The 20,459-nt window shown below is 34.4% G+C and overlaps 1 protein-coding gene across 1 annotated transcript; it reads right to left on the bottom strand.

The window, feature by feature from the left end:
- Positions 1-8,538: 8,538 nt before the first annotated feature.
- Positions 8,539-18,509, bottom strand: LOC148940113 (alpha-mannosidase 2C1-like). Its single transcript, XM_089106077.1, has 3 exons — positions 18,278-18,509; positions 12,755-12,959; positions 8,539-8,548 (listed from the first exon to the last, which is right to left on the bottom strand). Exons 1-3 carry the CDS (start codon positions 18,321-18,323, stop codon positions 8,539-8,541), a joined length of 261 nt encoding a protein of 86 aa, XP_088962203.1. The 5' UTR covers positions 18,324-18,509.
- Between the last annotated feature and the right edge of the window lie 1,950 nt (positions 18,510-20,459).

The following is a 20,459-nucleotide window of genomic DNA, read 5'->3' as shown; positions in this document are numbered from 1 at the left end:
TTGTGGTGTTATATTCGAATGTGCTTTTTTATTATTGTCTATGGATCTCGAAGAAATTGACTGTTATCATTGGTTAGTGAACTATAATCTGTTTGAATATGATAAAAGCTTGCGGAGTACTACATTACGTTGTATAAACACACTGGGATTCTATGATAGAGTGATTACACCACTTAATAATACTGGTCAGGAACTAAGAAATGTCCAGGAGGAAGTCAGTGAAATTTGCAGCTTTTTCGGAGTTGAAGCACTCTACGTAAAGGGCAATGTACCTACAGATAAAGTTTTAATTCAAAAGTGTGACCCTAGGATTCCACTTTTCAATCTAGAAGAGTTTAAGTGTCCTAAATTTGAAGGGGGTTATCGCCGTCCTGAAGACGAGGTTAGGTTCTTCGCACAGTGGATACCTAAGAACATACCTGATCGTGATAAATCCATAAGACATATTAAAAACTATTCTATATCATGGGACCATCGTTTGTGGATGTTTAAGAGTGAACTCTTAAGTACTATTTTTACGTAAACATTTGTTGTTTTTTTTTTTTTCAAAAAAAAAATCTGTTTATATATTTAAGCAATAAATAGCTGTAATCGTAACCCGTCTTTGTTCTTTAGAATAGTTCTTTTTTAAGCAAGTAACAAACTCTTTCCTGAAGTCACCTCTTGGATACACAATGCAGAAACTTCATTTAAGAAACTATGAAAAAAATTGTAAGTAAGTAAGTAACAAATTCTTTCTTGAAGTCACCTCTTGGATACACAATACAGAAATTTTCATTTAAAGAAATTATGAAAAAATTGTAAATAAGTAGCAAATTCTTTCTTGAATTCACCTGCTGGATAAACAAAGACATTTCGTTCAAGAAATTATGACAAAATTCTAAGTAAGTAACAAACTCTTTATTGTTTACATGACTTATATACACGATGTAGAAATTTAATTCAAGAAATAATGAAAAAATTCTCAGAAAGTAACAATTTCTTTCTTGAAGTCATCTCTTGGATACACAATATGGAAATTTCATTCAGGAAATTATGAAAATATTTGTAAGTAAGTAAAAAACTCTTTATTGATTTCACCTCTTGGATATACAGTACAGATACTTCATTCAAGAAATTATGAAAAAAATCGCAAGTAAGTAATTTTTTTCTCTTTATCACAAACAATTTTCACTTAGTTAAATGATGTAGAAATTATTGAAAAATTCTCAGTAAGTAACAATTTCTTTCTTGAAGTCAACTCTTGGATACGCAATACGGAAATTTCATTCAAAAATTATGACAATATTTGTTAGTAAGTAAAAAACTCATTATTGATTTCACCTCTTGGATATACAGTACAGATACTTCATTCAAGAAATTATGAAAAAAATCGCAAGTAAGTAACTTTTTTTTCTCATTATCACAAACAATTTTCACTTAGCTAAATGATGTAGAAATTTAATTCAAGAAATTATTAAAAAATTCTCAGTAAGTAACAATTTTATTCTTGAAGTCAACTCTTGGATGCACAATTTCATTCAAGAAATTATGAAAAAGTTGTAACTAAGTAGCAAATTCTTTCTTGAATTCACATGTTGGATTAACAAAAATACATTTCATTCAAGAAATTATGACAAAATTCTAAGTAAGTAACAAACTCTTTATTGTTTTCACGAGTTAGATATACGAGGTAGAAATTAAATTCAAGAAATTATGAAAAAAATTCTCAGTAAGTAACAATTTCTTTCTTGAAGTCAACTCTTGGATACACAATACGGAAATTTTATTCAAGAAATTATGAAAATATTTGTAAGTAAGTAACAAACTCTTTATTGATTTCACCTCTTGGATATACAGTACAGATACTTCATTCAAAATATTATGAAAAAATCACAAGTAAGTAACTTTTTTTTTCTCTTTATAAAAAACAAATTTCACATTCCTACACGATGTAGATATTTAATTCAAGAAATTATGAAAAAATTCTCAGTAAGTAACAATTTCTTTCTTGAAATCAACTCTTGGATACACACTATGGAAATTTCATTCAAGAATTTCATGACTTAGATACACGATGTAGAAATTTGATTCAAGAAATTATGAAAAAATTCTCAGTAAGTAACAATTTCTTTCTTGAAGTCAACTCTTGGATACACACTACGGAAATTTCATTTTAGAAATTATGAAAAAATTGTAAGCAAGTAACAAACTCTTTCGTAACAAACTCTTTCCTGAAGTCAAGTCTTGGATACACAATGCAGAAACTTCATTTAAGAAACTATGAAAAAATTGTAAGTAAGTAACAAATTCTTTCTTGAAGTCACCTCATAGATACACAATACAGAAATTTCATTAAAGAAATTATGAAAAAATTGTAAGTAAGTAGCAAATTCTTTCTTGAATTCACCTGCCGGATAAACAAAAAGACATTTCGCTCAAGAAATTATGACAAAATTATAAGTAAGTAACAAACTCTTAATTGTTTTCACGACTAAGATATACGATTCAGAAATTTAATTCCAGAAATTATGATGAAATTCTCAGTAAGTAACAAACTCTTTTTTTTTATTTCACCTCTTGGATATACAGTACAGATACTTCATTCAAGAAATTATGAAAAAAAAAATCGCAAGTAAGTAACTTTTTTTTTCTCTTTATCACAAACAATATTCACTTAGCTTTACGATGTAGAAATTTAATTCAAGAAATTATTAATAAAATCTCAGTAACCCCACTAGTTCCTACACATTACAAAAAAGTAAGCTGTACGAAAACTCCACGTTTTCAGCCAGACTGGTTTTTTAACTAGATCCTTGTAAACAGCGCTGCCTCTATTTCTGACCGTTTAAGTTTTGGTGTTAGTGTTGTCAGTCAAAAGCTATGACCTTGAGAAAAGAGCTTGAGAAAATTGCCTGATTATCGAAAAAATGAGAAGCCACATCGTGTCTCAGGGACAAGCATAGAGTACAATTCATTCAAGAAATTATGAAAATATTTGTAAGTGAGTAATAAACACGTTTTGAAACTACATGCTATTTGCATGCCTTTCCTTGGCACCTTTCCAAACGAGCGGGGATCCCCCAATGGTTCCTACACATTGCAAAAAGTGTGCAGTACGAAAACTTGGCACCTTTCCAAACGAGCGGGGATTCCCCACTGGTTCCTACACATTGCAAAAAGCAAGCAGTACCCTCGTCTAAATTAACCTTAAAAAATGAAATAAAGCTACGTCGACTTTGCATGTCTCTCCTGATTGGTCCCTAAAAAACCAGTCTGGTTGAAAACGTGGAGTTTTCGTACTGCTCGCTTTTTGCAATGTGTAGGAATCAGTGGGGAATCCCCGCTCGTTTGGAAAGATGCCAAGTTTTTCGTACTGCACACTTTTTGCAATGTGTAGGAACCAGTGGGGGATCCCCACTCGTTTGGAAAGGTGCCAAGGAAAGGCATGCAAATAGCATGTAGTTTCAAAACGTGTTTATTACTTACTTACAAATATTTTCATAATTTCTTGAATGAATTGTACTCTATGCTTGTCCCTGAGACACGATGTGGCTTCTCATTTTTCGATAATCAGGCAATTTTCTCAAGCTTTTTTCTCAAGGTCATAGCTTTTGACTGACAACACTAACATCAAAACTTAAACGATCAGAAATAGAGGCTGGGCTGTTTTCAAAGATTTAGCTAAAAAAACAGTCTGGTTGAAAACGTGGAGTTTTCGTACAGCTCACTTTTTTGCAATGTGTAGGAACCAGTGGGGTTACTGAGAATTTTTTCATAATTTCTTGAATTAAATTTCTACATCGTGTAGCTAAGTGAAAATTGTTTGTGATAAAGAGAAAAAAAAAGTTACTTGCGATTTTTTTTTCATAATTTCTTGAATGAAGTATCTGTACTGTATATCCAAGAGGTGAAATCAAAAAAAAAGAGTTTATTACTTACTGAGAATTTCATCATAATTTCTTGAATTAAATTTCTACATCGTGTATCTAAGTCGTGAAAACAATTAAGAGTTTGTTACTTACTTAGAATTTTGTCATAATTTCTCTAACGAAATGTCTTTTTGTTTATCCGGCAGGTGAATTCAAGAAAGAATTTGCTACTTACTTACAATTTTTTCATAATTTCTTTAATGAAATTTCTGTATTGTATATCCATGAGGTGACTTCAAGAAAGAATTTGTTACTTACTTACAATTTTTTCATAGTTTCTTAAATGAAGTTTCTGCATTGTGTATCCAAGAGGTGACTTCAGGAAAGAGTTTGTTTCGAAAGACTTTGTTACTTGCTTACAATTTTTTCATAATTTCTTAAATGAAATTTCCGTATTGTGTATCCAAGAGTTGACTTCAAGAAAGAAATTGTTACTTACTGAGAATTTTTTCATAATTTCTTGAATCAAATTTCTACATCGTGTAAGTCATGAAATTCTTGAATGAAATTTCCGTATTGTGTATTCATGAGTTGACTTCAAAAAAAGAAATTGTTACTTACTGAGAATTTTTCATAATTTCTTGAATTAAATTTCTACATCGTGTAGGTAAGTGAAAATTGTTTGTGATAAAGAGAAAAAAAAGTTACTTACTTGCGTTTTTTTCATAATTTTTTCAATGAAGTATCTGTACTGTATATCCAAGAGGTGAAATCAATAAAGAGTTTGTTACTTACTTACAAATATTTTCATAATTTCTTGAATGAAATTTCCGTATTGTGTATCCAAGAGTTGACTTCAAGAAAGAAATTGTTACTTACTGAGAATTTTTTCATAATTTCTTGAATTTAATTTCTACATCGTATATCTAACTCGTGAAAACAATAAAGAGTTTGTTACTTACTTAGAATTTGGTCATAATTTCTTGAACGAAATGTATTTTTGTTAATCCAACAGGTGAATTCAAGAAAGAATTTGCTACTTAGTTACAATTTTTTCATAATTTCTTGAATGAAATTGTGTATCCAAGAGTTGACTTCAAGAAAGAAATTGTTACTTACTGAGAATTTTTTAATAGTTTCTTGAATTAAATTTCTACATACTGAAGCTAAGTGAAAATTGTTTGTGATAAAGAGAAAAAAAAGTTACGTACTTGCGATTTATTCATAATTTATTGAATGAAGTATCTGTACTGTATATCCAAGAGGTGAAATCAATAAAGAGTTTTTTACTTACCAACAAATCTTTTCATAATTTCTTGAATGCAATTTCCGTATTGCGTATCCAAGAGTTGACTTCAAGAAAGAAATTGTTACTTACTGAGAATTTTTCAATAATTTCTACATCATTTAGCTAAGTGAAAATTTTTTGTTATAAAGATAAAAAAAGTTACTTACTTGCGATTTTTTTCATAATTTCTTGAATGAAGTATCTGAACTGTATATCCAAGAGGGGAAATCAATAAAGAGTTTGTTACTTACTTACAAATATTTTCATAATTTCCTGAATGAAATTTCCATATTGTGTATCCAAGAGATGACTTCAAGAAAGAAATTGTTACTTTCTGAGAATTTTTTCATAATTTCTTGAATTAAATTTCTACATCGTGTATTTAAGTCATGTAAACAATAAAGAGTTTGTTACTTACTTAGAATTTTGTCATAATTTCTTGAACGAAATGTCTTTGTTTATTCAGCAGGTGAATTCAAGAAAGAATTTGCTACTTATTTACAATTTTTTCATAATTTCTTTAATGAAAATTTCTGTATTGTGTATCCAAGAGGTGACTTTAAGAAAGAATTTGTTACTTACTTACTTACAATTTTTTTCATAGTTTCTTAAATGAAGTTTCTGTATTGTGTATCCAAGAGGTGACTTCAGGAAAGAGTTTGTTACTTGCTTACAATAGAACTATTCTAAAGAACAAGGACGGGTTAAGCTTAAAGATATTTATTGCTTAAATGTATTAACAGATTTTTTTTTGAGAAAAAAAAACAACAACAAATGTTTACATAAAAGAGTACTTAGAGTTCACTCTTAAACATCCACAAACGATGGTCCTATGATATAGAATAGTTTTTAACATGTCTTATGGATTTATCACGATCGGGTATGTTCTTAGGTATCCACTGTGTGAAGAACCTAACCTCGTCTTCAGGACGGTGATTACCCCCTTCAAATTTAGGGCATTTAAACTCTTCTAGATTGAAAATTGGAATCCTAGGGTCACACTTTTGAATTAAAACTTTATCTGTAGGTACATTGCCCTTTACGTAGAGTGCTTCAACTCCGAAAAAGCTGCAAATTTCACTGACTTCCTTCTGGACATTTCTCAGTTCCTGACCAGTATTATTAAGTGGTGTAATCACTCTATCATAGAATCCCAGTGTGTTTATACAACGTAATTTAGTACTCCACAAGCTTTTATCATACTCAAACAGATTATAGTTCACTAACCAATGATAACAGTCAATTTCTTCAAGATCCATAGACAATAATAAAAAAGCACATTCGAATATAACACCACAAGATGATTTTTTCAAACTGACAAATTCGGTGTCATACAGTCCTATCATCTTGTAGGCTATTAATGTAGTTGTTAAGTAGAGAAATACTTCATCAAACTTTTATACCTTCGCTCAAGGTTGAACGGAGTTATGACTAGTGAGATGAGTCTTAAAACCATCTGAATTCATTGTGGGGAGAAGTCATTGAACTCTCGGTAACTGATAAATTCTGTGTCATACTGTCCTATCATCTTGGAAGTTATTAATGTAGTTGTTAAGTAGAAAAATACTCCATCAAACTTTTATATCCTCGCTCAAGGTTGAATGGAGTTGTGGCTAGGGGGACGAGTCCTAAAACCATCAGAATTCATTAGGAGGAGGAGTCATAAAACCCTCCAGGAACCCAACACCCATGAACATCTAAAAAACTATGTCTGAAAACCTAAACAGCTAATTAACTATTCTAATTCATGATTTCAGGCACATAAAACCATAAAATACTAAAAGTTAACTTCTCAGCAAGAAGGATCTATTAGCATAGTTATAGTGGAGGCCGAGTTGCTAGCGAAAAAAAACCCGTGTGGATGAGTTGAAATAAAAAATTTTAACAAGAAATGGCTGAAAAGTGTTTTGGGGGAGATGGGTTGATTGGCAGAAGGATGTATTAGCGAAGTTATAGCGGAGGGCAAGTTGCTAGTGAAAAATCTAAGCTAATTGGACTTAAATTATGCCGCCAATTTTGCATTTAACCATTTATAGTTGAATAGGACGTGGTTGAACAAATCGTCAAACCTTTTTGATCTAATGAAGTGGAACGGAAGCTCACCAAACTGAAAAGATAAATGTAATCATTAACAATTATTTAGTAGATCATGGCTTAATCTAAATAAAATTGCTTTTGACTACTGACTGCCAAGCAGTAAGAGGGAATTACAATGTACCAATATATGATGTATGTACCTGTAAAGCTCTTTTAAAATATACAAAAACTACTTATTAGCACAAAAATTTCGTTTTTAATGACCACCAAGTGAAGAAAAACCACACGGAATTAGGCAACTGAGTCTCTCAAACCCTGTAAAGCTCTTTTAAAAGATACAAAAACTACTTATTTAACACAAAAATTTCGTTTTTAATGACCACCAAGTGAAGAAAAACCACACGGAATCAGACAACTGAGTCTCTCAAACCCTGTAAAGCTCTTTTAAAAGATACAAAAAAACTACTTATTTAACACAAAAATTTCGTTTTTAATGACCACCAGGTGAAGAAAAACCACACGGAATTAGGCAACTGAGTCTCTGAAACCCTGTAAAGCTCTTTAAAAAGATACAAAAAATAATTATTTAACTCAAAAATTTCGTTTTTAATGACCACCAAGTGAAGAAAAACCACACGGAATCAGGCAACTGAGTCTCTCAATCCCCTTAAAGCTATATTAAATTATACATATTATACTTATATATAACAATTTTTTCTATATTTATTACCACAAAGTTATTTAAAACTACAAGTTATTATGCATCTGAGGCTCTCAATCCCAATAATGCTATTTAAAAAGATACAAAAACTACTTATTTAAACCACAACTTTATTTTTTAATGACTATCAAGTAAAGAAAAACCACACGGAATCAGGCAACTGAGTCTCTAAAACCCCTTAAAGCTCTTTTAAAAGATACAAAAACTACTTATTTAACACAAAAATTTCGTTTTCAATGACCATCAAGTAAAGAAAAATCACACGGAATTAGGCAACTGAGTCTCTCAACTCCGTGCTACTCGACCCATTTAACTAATCCCCGTGTAACTGAATCCGTATGTAACTGAACCCTCGTGCAAGTCAACCCTCGTGCAACTCAACTCCCTCAAAATACTTTTCAGCCAATCTCCTCCAATTCACAAATCCCATTACCCTTTTTTTGCAAAGGTTAATCAAACATCTCCGATTGTAAAAGCATTAAAAAATTTTCCACTCACTAATTACTCCTTTTATTCAAATCCTAATCACCAATCAAGTTATACTCGTTCCTCTCGGCAAAGGTGTAATGACCTGTTTACCTACCAGAAAAACCGGAAGGAACGTAAAGGCCCGGAATTCAAAAGAAGGACTATACTAATATTCAAGCAGAACTGAAAATAAACAAAAATTACAACAAACATGAGTTTGGCTCCCCTCCCCTCTAACTATAAACCTTCTAAAGCCCATTGTGTCATTCACATCTTATTGAAAATAATATTTGTTTTGAACAGTGAGCTTGAAATTTTAAAAATATCAACGAAACCTAAAGAATAAATCACTATAATCATCAAGATGACTGGAATAATATTAATTCACGGAAACCTCAGCAATCCAAGATTGAAGATTTTATTTTACAGTATTTTTTTTTATATATCTTTAACTATATATCTTATTTTCAGTAGAACTCAAATGGCACAATAAACTTTATAAGGATAAGGGGGGGGGGCAGTAGCCAAACTCTTCTTTTTAGTAATTTCTGTTTGTTTTAAGTTCAATCTGAGGATTCATATTAAGTTTTACCCGTTTAGGAATAAGTTATTCATCTATATCAATATCTGTTATCTCTATCTTTGACGGAATTATTTGTTTTAATTTCTGTTGGTATTAGGTTTCATTTCTTCTTGAGTAGCAGTTTCTCGGTTGAATTTCGTTTTAAGTTTGAATTTCGAGACTTCATTTCTGCCTATCTGAAGTTTTAATATAGTTCTTCACTTTTTTTTGGAAAACTTCTGTTTTGGGAAGTTTTTTCAAAATTAGTTTCTGTTCGTTTTTTATTACGAAAATTTTATTATTAGTGAACATAATGAGTATTTCTCTAGTTTTTTAGGTCTTCCGCTTAAGAATTAAAATATCTGAATCTAATCCAAGTTCTTGAGGTGAGGTGAAATCAGATCAAGTGGTATGAGTATTGTCTTTTATTGTATTCAATATAATTATTGCATAGTTCTGTTCAATTTGTAATCAATGTATGGAACGGTTCTTGAGCTAAGATTTTGGAATAAACACCAATTCTACATAGTATATCCGAGAGAAATCTTTTGGGAAAATGAATCTTTTGGAAAAATGTTCTTAAAGATTACATATGGATGAAAATGGAATAAAATAATGAATATTTATTAGAGATAAGTTCATCACTCAGATGTCTCGCTATTTCTGACACTTTAAACTCTTCTATTTCTGATTTGACATGCTAAGTGGGGTGTGGAAAAGTTGCCATTCTGATAACCTGGATGCACATAATGCCTTTTGATTGAGTTTAAAGATTCCTCTCAAAATTTCCTGAAAGTTCAAACTTAACTAGTCATTCATGAAATATTTCACATACACCCATTTGCACATGATGTCTTTTCATTTGTTTCAACATCCAACTCAACATTCGCTGCAAATTTCGACCTAAAACTTACCGTTCCTGGGATATTACACATACTTTTCTGACAAATTGGACACACATCATCTTTTGATTTAGTTCAACATCCCCCAATATTTCCTGAAAGCTTCAACTTAATACCATTAGCAGTTCTTGAGATTTTGCATATACGCCGTTTTGACAATCGGGATGCATATACCGTCGATGATTAAGTTCAACATACCTAAATATCCTATGAAAGTTTCTACCTAATACCCTTAATTTTTCCTGAAATATCACAGAAATGAAATTTTGACAAGCTGGATGCACACGGTGTCTTTTGATTTGACATTTCCCGAAATTTTTAGCTTAATAATCTTAGCCTTTCTAAAATACTGCAGATACGTTCCTTTGAAAACTGGGATGCACAAAGAGTCCTTAAGTTCCAAATCCTCCTCTGTACTCTCTGAAAGTTCTAACTTTATAACCCTGACTGTTCTTCAGATATTGCACATATGCCATTTTGACAACCTAGATGCATTTAGGGTATTTTGATTTAGTTTAACCCCCCCCCCCCCTTAGCATTCCTGGGAGTTTCAACATGATACCCGTAGTCGTTCTTTAGATCAATATATGTATATACGGCCAAATATGCCTTTTTGACAGCCTGGTTGCACCTTGTGCCATTTGATTTAGAGCAACAACCCCCTTAGCGTTTTCTGAAAGTCTCCACTTAATACTCTTAGCAGTTCCTGAGATACTACAGATACACCCTTTTGAGCACCTAAATGCGCATAGAATCTTTTGATTTAATCCAAGATCCCCCACAACATTCCCTGAAATCTTCAACTTAATAACCTTAGACATTCCTGAAGTATTGTAGATAAGCTCTTTTGACAACCTGAATGCCCTTAAACTCTTTTAATTCAGTTCAACGGCATTAGAAGTAGTAGCGGCAGAAGCAGCAGCAGCAGCAGTAGTAGTAGCGGCAGCAGCATGGGTAGTAGTGGCAATCAGAGTCGCAGTCGTAATCAGAGTGGCAGTAATAGTAGGCTGGTAGTCACAAGTATTCCCATTCGCAAGCACTCACAGGCAAAATCGCAAGTAATCGCATTTACAGTTACAATTAGTCACAATCGCAGACACAAGTAGTCACACCCACACTTGCAAGTTGTCACATTCACTAGTGTTTTGCAGTTGCAAGTAGTTGCAGTCACAGTCGCAAAGTCGTAGTCGCAAGTATTTATTGTTGCAAGTAGTCACAGTCGCAATCACAAGAAGCTTAGTCACAAGCACAAGTGGTTGCAGGCAAAAGCAGCCACAGTTGAAAGTTGCAAGCAGTCCCCGTCACAACTAGCCACAGATGCAAGTAGTCATAGTCGTAACTAGTTATAATCACAGTCATGGTTGCAGTCACAGTAGCAGTATTAGTAGTAGCAGTTGCCCAGGAAGTTTCAAGTTAACACCCTTAGCCATTCCTAAGATATTACAGATACGCCCTTTGGATAGCCTGGATGCATATAGTGTCTTCTGGTTTCGTTTGACATCCCGCTTAACATTGCTTGAAGTTTCACTTTAATATCCTTAGCCTTTTTGGACACACCCACGATCAAACCATCCTCCCTTTTCCAACGATAAATCCTATATACAGACAGTGGGAGGGCTGTATAATTTACAACACTTATCCCGGGGGCTGTGGGGGGAATGTCATTTCCAGGAGAATAGTTCAACTCGCATAACCTACAGCCCTTGCCCCGAGGGCTTTGGGGGTCATATTTTCCCCAGAGCTATAATTATTTTATCTTCAGACTATTTTGAACAAAATGCCTATTTCAAAATTTTGACCAAACTTCTTGAGGGAAGCTAAAAGACCATATAAGGGGAGTTGGTTGCCCTCCGATTCCTCTTGAACCTTAAAAAGGGTTTAAGAAATTTCAATTTGGTGAAGTTTCTAACATCACCTTTCCCATATGAAGTGGCTCTGGGCAAAAAATAATACATTGTAGCCTTATGGCTCTTTACTATAGACAATGCCTGAAAGGATTGAATTTAAAGGAAGAAAACTCACTTGATCATCATTTTAATTTCTTTAAATCGTAATTTTACAGTAAAAAAATGTTTGATCGCTTAAGCCATATTTTTGGACTTTTTCTTCACCCCATTATCGGGGAGATAAATTTTCTTTTGATTTTTCTCTTTTGCATTGGGGCCTCCATAGCCCAGCAACTTCAGAATATAAGCTTCAGGGCGATCAGAAAAAAATTCAACCTTTTTGGGGGCCCCATGCCCAGGGACTAAAGTTATTTTTATAATATGCAATCCCCACGGACCATGGACTTACTGTTCAAGTTTCAACCTCTTCAGAAAAAAAGGATTAATTTGCAATTTTTTGGACCTTTGTCGGGACCGTTTTCAGAGGACTAATATTTTTTATATTTTCCCTTCCACATTTGTGTTCCCTTAGGCTAGAGATCTAAGTTTGGAGCCGTTCAGATAAAAAAAATGCTGGCCCTTTCCTTGGCCAAATTTTCATAATTTACAGCCCTTGCCCCACGGGCTCGGGAGTCATGTCATCCTTGGAAATATATTTACTGGGCGTTTTAAGAGCTTCAAAAAAAGCCATATCAAAATTTTTATTTGGTATTACGGGAAGTTAGGGTTGTAGAAAAAAAAGAGCAGGGACGGGGGTTGGTTGCCCTTCAATTAAAATCGACCCTTAAAAAGAAACAAGAACTCCTAATTTCCAATTGAATAATCCCCCTCCAAAGCTTCCTCTACGGGAAGTGGTCGGAGAGGGGGGGGGGAATATATAAAAAAAGATACCTGGAAGACTCATGGCTCTTTACATAGGTAACACAAGAGCGCTGTCGAGCAGCACAGTCACAACAAGAATTTACATAAAGATTCAATCATCTTATTACCAAAGAAAAAAAAAAAAAAAAAAAAAAAAAAAAAAAAAAAAAGAACTTACGCCAAGTCACCAGAAGAAACCAAATTAAGCATATGATTTGCTGTATATAAAGCCTGATACCCCTTGTCATCTGCATCGTCATCGCCATAGAATTTTGCATACTCGTAGAGCAGCTTCAGATCCCGGAAGATGTTAAAGACATCTCTTTGGAATGTCATGACTTCTACCATTTTAAGTTGATATACCCTGTCTTCATCAGGAGGCTCTAGAAAAATTTAATTATTATTTTTTTTTACTTCAATCAACAGTTTTCTATTAATAGGAGTGAATAACGTGCTAAAAATAGGTTACAGGAAAACCACAGTTCCAACTTAACATTTCATAAAAACAAAAAGATTAGTAAAAGAAAATTTGGAATTCGAGAACTTTTATTTAATTGAATGAGGCAGACTATACTTTCTTTCTTCTTTTTTTACAACTCCTTATCCCTTGTGTCTATGTATTCCTTCCCCCACCTTATGTCCCTATAAGATCTCGTCCCCCTAGGGAAGTAGCTAAGAAATTTCCGAAACCGCCCCCCAGCCATTTTAACATCATATAGTACAATGAAAGCTTTTTGTTAAGTTTTGCGAAATATGTCAATGGTCTCAAGTGTTTTCATTGTTTAGTTTATTTTATGATGGTCATTTTTAATCTAAGAATTTTATTCTCAATCGCAAGTGTGTTTATCCTTTATTTTATTTTTTGAAGAAAACTACGTTTTCTTAAGAGTTAAAGAGGCTGAGTCACAAGTTCGAACCTTAAAACGTACAGGGATTAGGAGGTACAGTTGATGGGGCTGCCGCCCCCCAAACCCCCTGCTTTTGCAGCCTCTTTTGTTAAGATTTTTATTTTGGGCGTCTCTGGCCCCCTCTACCCCCGCTTTTTCCCTTGCAAAGAAATGTTTTGCAACACGAACGAAGTCTGGTTGAATTTTTTACCGTAAGAACATCCTATTGCATCTCTTTGATTAGAAACAGTACTGAGCCTATTTGCTGGATTTTTTACAGGAGATTTGTCCCTAACCGATAACAAGCTATAATGTGATGAACTTGGTACGACCAACTATGATTTTCTTAAATCGTTTAATTTTTTCACAAATTCCCAGTTTGGTTTTAGGTCTGGACACAATACTGAGCACGCTATCATTGCTCTCATCCAATATATTCATGAATGCTTAGATAGAGGTGAAATTCCAGCAACATTATACTTGGATTTTAAAAAAGCATTCGATACAATATCCCATTGTATTCTTTTTCGTAAATTGGATAATTGTGGTGTACGCGGACCGGCGTTGGATCTAGTTAAATCTTATCTTGATAAGAGAAAGCAACGAATAGATGGAGGTAATTTTCTCTCTTCGCCTGTTCCTCAGTCCTCCATGGTTGGGGTGCCTCAGGGCTCTGTCCTAGGTCCTCTGCTTTTTCTAGTCTATATAAATGATTTTCACCGCGCGTTGGCAATCCCATGTCTCAGCACACATTTTGCTGATGATACGGAAGTTTCAATTTCTGAGAGGAATGACGAGGAGTTGGAGGCAAAACTTGATACTGCATTTTCTAATGTTCTTGAATGGTGTTCCGCAAATTTTATTGCTTTGAATTTATCAAAAACTAATTTCATAATTTACGGCAGGAAGTCAAATATATGCCCTCGTATTACCCGAGTTACTTCTTCAAAGTATCTATTATCAATATCTCGGGCGAATGTGATAAAGTACCTTGGACTTATGATTGACGAAAGCTTATCTTTTAAAACACACATTCAAAATCTACGTTTAAAGATTTCAAGGTGTGTTGGTTTAATGCGAAGTTTGAACCATTATTTGCCCTACTCTGCTTTACGAAGCATTTTATTCTGCTCTGTTTCAGTCTAATATTAATTATTGTTCTCTAGTGTATTTATCTACATTTAAAAGCCATATTAAACCAATACAGATTTTACAAAATAAAGCAGTAAGAATCCTCAAACTTTTTATTTCATCGCCTATTTAACTTCCAAATAAGTCTTCTACAGCATCTTTATATACTTATTTAGATATACTTCCAGTTTCTCAACAATTTACTTTTGGAGCAATTATTTTTAAATTTAATTATGACATTAAGAAATTACCGCCATATTACCTCAATCAAAGTTTGTTCTCCCGATCACAAGATTTACATCGTTATAACACGCGACAAAAAAAGAGTATCTACATTGACATGTATAGTACTGAGAGATCTAAATTCGCCCCGTTTGTGTCAATAGCCCGGTGCTGGGATGCTCACAAGGATTTTATTGATAAATTTTCTTCTATCCATTTAATAAAAAGGAATCTTAAATTTCATTTAGTTCAGGATTATTTTTAATTAAGTGTCTTATTAATATGATTAAGTTATTTGTTTGGATTTTTGTTATATGTGAATGTGGGCCTCTCGGCTATCTTTTAGTATGAATTTATTTTTAATAATATTGATCTCTCTTTTTTTTTTTTTTATATATATTTATATTTATATTTGGATCCTGGGCTAGCTGCTACTTTCATATTATTTTTGTATTATTGTATCTTTGCCGTCGTAATTATCCTTGTATTGTAGCGTAAAATTTTTTATTGTATCTTTGTCTAGGCCTAGTTTTTCGAGCTTGTCTCCCCATGGGCCTATGTCAATTATATACATGTATATGTTAATAATAAAATGATTAATAATGTTAATAACTGATTGCAGGCTACGAGACTTAAAAAATCTTAACAAAAGAGGCTGCAAAAGCGGGGGGTTTGGGGGGTGGCAGCCCCCCAACTGTACCTCCTAATCCCTGTACGTTTTAAGGTTCGAACTTGTGACTCAGCCTCTTTAACTCTTAAGAAAACGTAGTTTTTTTTCAAATAATTTCTGCACGTTTTTGTATAGTTTGTTACTTATTATTGCTTAACTAACTGTTAGCTGATCGTGTCAGGAGTTAAAGTTGGGGGGCTGCCGCCACCCGAACCCCCCGCTTTTGAAGATTCTTTTGTTAAGGCTTTTAATTCCCGAATACTCAAGTCAAATGCACAGTAAGATTTTCTTTTTTCAACTTTTCTTCGAGCATGCGGGTATACGGCATGTTATCAAAGCAGTGGAGACTTACCTCTAAGCTGAAGGCCGACTGTGATATTCTTCTGGAGACGCCTGTTGAGCCGAAGGATTTAATAGATTTGATTTAAAAAAGAAACTAAATTTCTTTTTGAAACTTTTAATTTAAGAGATACTATTTTAAATTCAATATATAAAAAACTTACTATGCCGGGGAATCGAAACCGGGTCTTCCGCATGACAGACAGGAATAGTGACCACTATACCATCAGAGACTCGTAGTAAGTTATTTTCAGTCTCTGCAATCTATTTTCGACGCAAGCAAATACAAAGTAAGATTTTCGTTTTTCGACAAAAAAAAACTTCTGAGAAAGAGCTGGAATTTTTGGAAGCTTGCAGTCGGTCTTGTCAGTTTAAGAGGACTATTTTGATTCAAAAATTAACGTGGGCTCTTATAGGAAAACGACGTTTTTCGTAAATGTAAATTCGGGGGATAATTTTTTCGGTCTGAAAATATCAAAAGGCCCTAACAGGTCGAATTCCGCTTCGAATGAGTCCTCATTCACCCGGATCCGTTGCCAACTGTGGCCTGTAGGCGTGTCAGATAAAGAAAAATAACTTGATATTTGGTTTTTAGAAAACAAGGAAGAAGTGATCGGATTGAGCTCCCAGGCCAATGAAATTTTGACGATAAGCTCCCAGGCCATAGCAAAGCTTAGCCTCTAAATTTCAGCCCGATCGAACAACGTAAAAGGGGGGTGGGCTGTGGTGGGAAAAATTAACATGGGCTTTTATAGGAAAACGAGGTTTTTCGTAAATGTAAATTCGGGGGATAATTTTTTCGGCCTGAAAATCGCCCACTTCCTAACAGGTCCAATTTTGCTTCGAATGAGTCCTCATTCAATCGAATCCGTTGCCAACTGTGGCCTGTAGGCGTGGCCAACAAAAAAAATAATTGATGAGCATTAAGTGGCTATATTTGGTTTTTGGAAAACAGGGAAGGAGTGATTGGATTGAGCTGAAATTTTAAGGATAAGCTCCCAGGCCCTAGGAAAGCTCATCCTCTAAATTTCAGCCCGATCAGACAACGTTAAAGGGGGGCTGTAGTGGAACGGTCAAAACTTCTGGCCCACTTTCCCCCATGAAGATAACGTCGGAGGGGGGTGAAATTTCGCATGTTTCTTAGTTTGAGCTTAGGCTACAAAATGCGATCACCGCCGTCTCTCTGCAACCGCTAGGATCGGAAATCGCTTAACATTGTGGTGGGTCGCCTCTTTAAAAAGGCACACAAGTGTGCCTCCTTGATTTTTCCTGACAGAGATTTTATCAGACAACTTTATTTCGCTAATTATGACTAAGAAACATCATATATGGACTTTGCCCACGAGAGCTATGTCTTATTTTTGAATTAAATGAATTTGAATGTTTTGTAAAACTTGGTTCTATTTGTTGTTTGAGGAGAAAACAAAGGTCCACTTTGGCCGATACATACAATATAATGGTTGAGGTAACGTTTATTGTTAAAGAGCACAAACCTAAAATTCTAGAAAAAAAATACGTTTTTTAGTTTGCTTTAGCTTCATCATCGAAAGCTATTTACAAAAATCTGAAAGCAAATTAAAAATACCATTGAAAATTTCATATCAAACGGAATCTTTTCATTGTTTAAAACTTTGAGTAACAGACAAAGCAGGTTAAACTCATGAGGGAACCATTAAGTGGATTCCCATCAATATATAAAATCAAATCAAATAACAAGGCCCTACGTGCTGATAGCGGTAAATGTTTTTTTTAATATTGTGGTTGTGAAGTTAGAGATATAAATCACTGAAGATTATGAATATGTTTTTTGTACCTACCGACTTTAGGAAAACTCTAATTAAACCCCTCTATGAGAAAGGTGATAAGAATGAGTGTGGTAAATATAGATGCACTACCTTGGCTTCTTAAGAAAGCGTATTACTCAGAACGATGAAGCTTTTTAGACTTTATCAGCAGAGCCGATCCAGAAATCGCCGTTTCAAAAACTATGTGACATTAGATAAATTATGAGATATTTTCAAAGAAAATTTGAAGGTCACCGAGAGGAGAGGAGGTGGGAGAGGAGGTGGGATTAGATTAAATAAATAAAAAAAAGAAGAAAGAAAGGAAAATAGTATCTCACTCGTGGTTTAGTGCTCTCTTTTCTTTTATTTTTTTCTCTTTTCTTTTATTTTTCGTATTTTTCGAGTCGTCGCTTTTTTCTTTTCGTATTAGGGTGCACAAGAATGTTGTTTTCTTTGCTTTGCTAAGAAACTGCGAATGTTAGTTTTTTGCCCTTTTTTTCCTTTATGGCTACATCATTTTTACGTTTTCATAGACGGGATTTCAGATAAACGTGTTGGCCTCACGCGGCATAACACTGTATTGACTGTGTTAGTCTCAAACTGTATAACACTGCATTGAATTTGGGGTAAAAGTAATAAAATAATTTCAAATTATTGTAAGAAATTACCAATCATTCCACCTTTTCCTGCACCAAACATGTCACAACACTGCATTTCCACATAAAATACGAGCTTTTTATTAGCACCTTGTTGCCAGTTTCGGGAAAGTACAAATTCACATCGGTGTTGATGGTCAGGAGATCCACAGTAGAGAGGGGGGTGCCAGTCGTGTCAGTACACCAAATATGGGCATAGAGTCATTAGGGAGAACACGTGGTTAATCAAAGTGGGACACCTGTGCTGTCAGTCACTAATCAAATTGTTTCCGGGCAAAGTTTAATAATGTCTAACAGATGACGTCAATTTAATTAATGTCTTTGGAGTTCGACCAGAATTGTTTCCGAGGCAAAGTTTAGATCACACGTGACAGATGATGTCATGATTGATTGATTTGACATGAAAGAGGAATTAATTTTTGTTTCTAAGGATAATTATTGATTCACGAAAGGGGAATTAATTTGTAGTTTCCAAAGAGAATTGTCTCCGAGCGAATTTTTTGATCTTAGCGATGAATTGTTTTAATGCGGGAATCAGGTTTCTTAGTAATTTGAAATGTGTCAGCGCAGAGATGCCAAAAACAAAAGGAACACGCTGAAATTACGTTTAGGGATTATTTGGGCGAAGCCGTTTTAGACATCTTATGGGATTATTTTGGCGAAACAGTTAGAGACATTTTAAAAGATGATTTAAAAGATGATTTTTGAAGAGGATTTGAGGGTGAAACTCTGTGGTCATTATAATACACAAGTTCCACTTGAACAGTGTCGTGAGGTCCTCTACCCCAACCCCAAAGGGTTCCGATCCCCCTACCCCAACCCGAAGGAAGCCCCCGGTGCTCAAAGGTTCTCCGGGCTCCCAAAGGGCCACCAGCGCCCCAAAGGCTCCTGAGCCCCCATTTTAATACTTTTTTAAGGCTTTATTATATCTTCTCAGAACAAATTATTATTTTAGGGAATTATTTCGGCAAAACAGTTAGAGACATTATAAAGGAGATTTTTTGAAGAGATTTTAGAAGAGGATTTGAGGGTGAAACTCTGTGGTCATTATAATACACAAGTTCCATTTGAACAGTGTCGTGAGGTGCTCTACCCCAACCCCATAGGGTTCCGATTCCCCAACCCTAACCCCAAAGGAAACCCCCGGTCGCCAAAGGTCTCCCAAGCTCCCAAAGGACCAACCGGCCCTCAAGGGCCCCCACAGAACCTCAAAGACCAACCCCGGGCCCCGTCATTCCTTGTGTGTTTTGCCTGAAACCTATGATTTGGGGTGTATGGGTTGCTATTTTTGAATTTTCTGAGTTGGATTTCTTAGTCTTTCATAGGTATGTGTCGTCTGAAACCTATGATTTGGGATGGGTGGTTTGCTATTTTTGACTTTTCTGAGCTGGATTTCTTACCCTTTCATAGGTGTGTGTTGTCAGAAAATTATGATTTGGGATGTGTAGTTTGCTAGTTGGACTTTTCAGAGCTAGGATTCTTAGTCCATCATAGGTGTTTGTTGTCTGAAACCTATAGTTTGGGATGAGTAGTTTGCTATTTCTATTTTTGACTTTTCTGAGGCGGATTTCTTACCCTTTCATAGGTGTGTGTTGTCTGAAACCTATAGTTTGGGATGATTAGTTTGCTATTTCAGGCCTTTATGAGCTAGGTTTCCTAGTATTTCGTAGGTGTGTGTTGTCTGAAACTTATGATTTGGGATATGTAAATTACTATTTCGGGCTTTTCTGAGTTAGATTTCTTAGTCTTTCATTGGTGTGTGTTGTCTGAAGCCTATGATTTGGGATGGGCGGTTTGCTATTTTTGACTTTTCTGAGCTGGATTTCTTACCCGTTCATAGGTGTGTGTTGTCTGAAACATATGATTTGGGATGGTTAATTTGCTATTTCCAGTTTTCATTAGCTATGTTTCTTAGCCTTTCATAGGTGTGTGTTGTCAGAAAATTATGATTTGGGATGTATAACTTGCTATTTGGACTTTTCAGAGCTAGGATTCTTAGTCCATCAGAGGTGTTTGTTGTCTGAAACCTATAGTTTGGGATGAGTAGTTTACTATTTCAGGCTTTTATGAGCTATGTTTCTTAGCCTTTCGTAGGTGTGTGTTGACTGAAACTTATGATTTGGGATATGTAAATTACTATTTCGGGATTTTCTAAGCTAGATTTCTTAGTCTTTCGTTGGTGAGTGTTGTCATT

Source organism: Artemia sp. Qi Xiang Cuo, chromosome 20 (assembly GCF_049724085.1).
Source record: "Artemia sp. Qi Xiang Cuo chromosome 20, ASM4972408v1, whole genome shotgun sequence".
In the NCBI taxonomy this organism is placed as follows: Eukaryota; Metazoa; Arthropoda; class Branchiopoda; order Anostraca; family Artemiidae; genus Artemia; species Artemia sp. Qi Xiang Cuo.
This window is presented reverse-complemented; position numbering and strand designations above follow the sequence as displayed.

Coding starts and splice junctions, on each gene's coding strand:
- LOC148940113 (XM_089106077.1), bottom strand. CDS start 18,323: ATGCAGTGTTGTGACATGTTTGGTGCAGGAAAAGGTGGAATGATTG. Junction 12,960..18,277: donor AGGAAAAGGTGGAATGATTG/GTAATTTCTTAC, acceptor AAATTTTTCTAG/AGCCTCCTGATGAAGACAGG.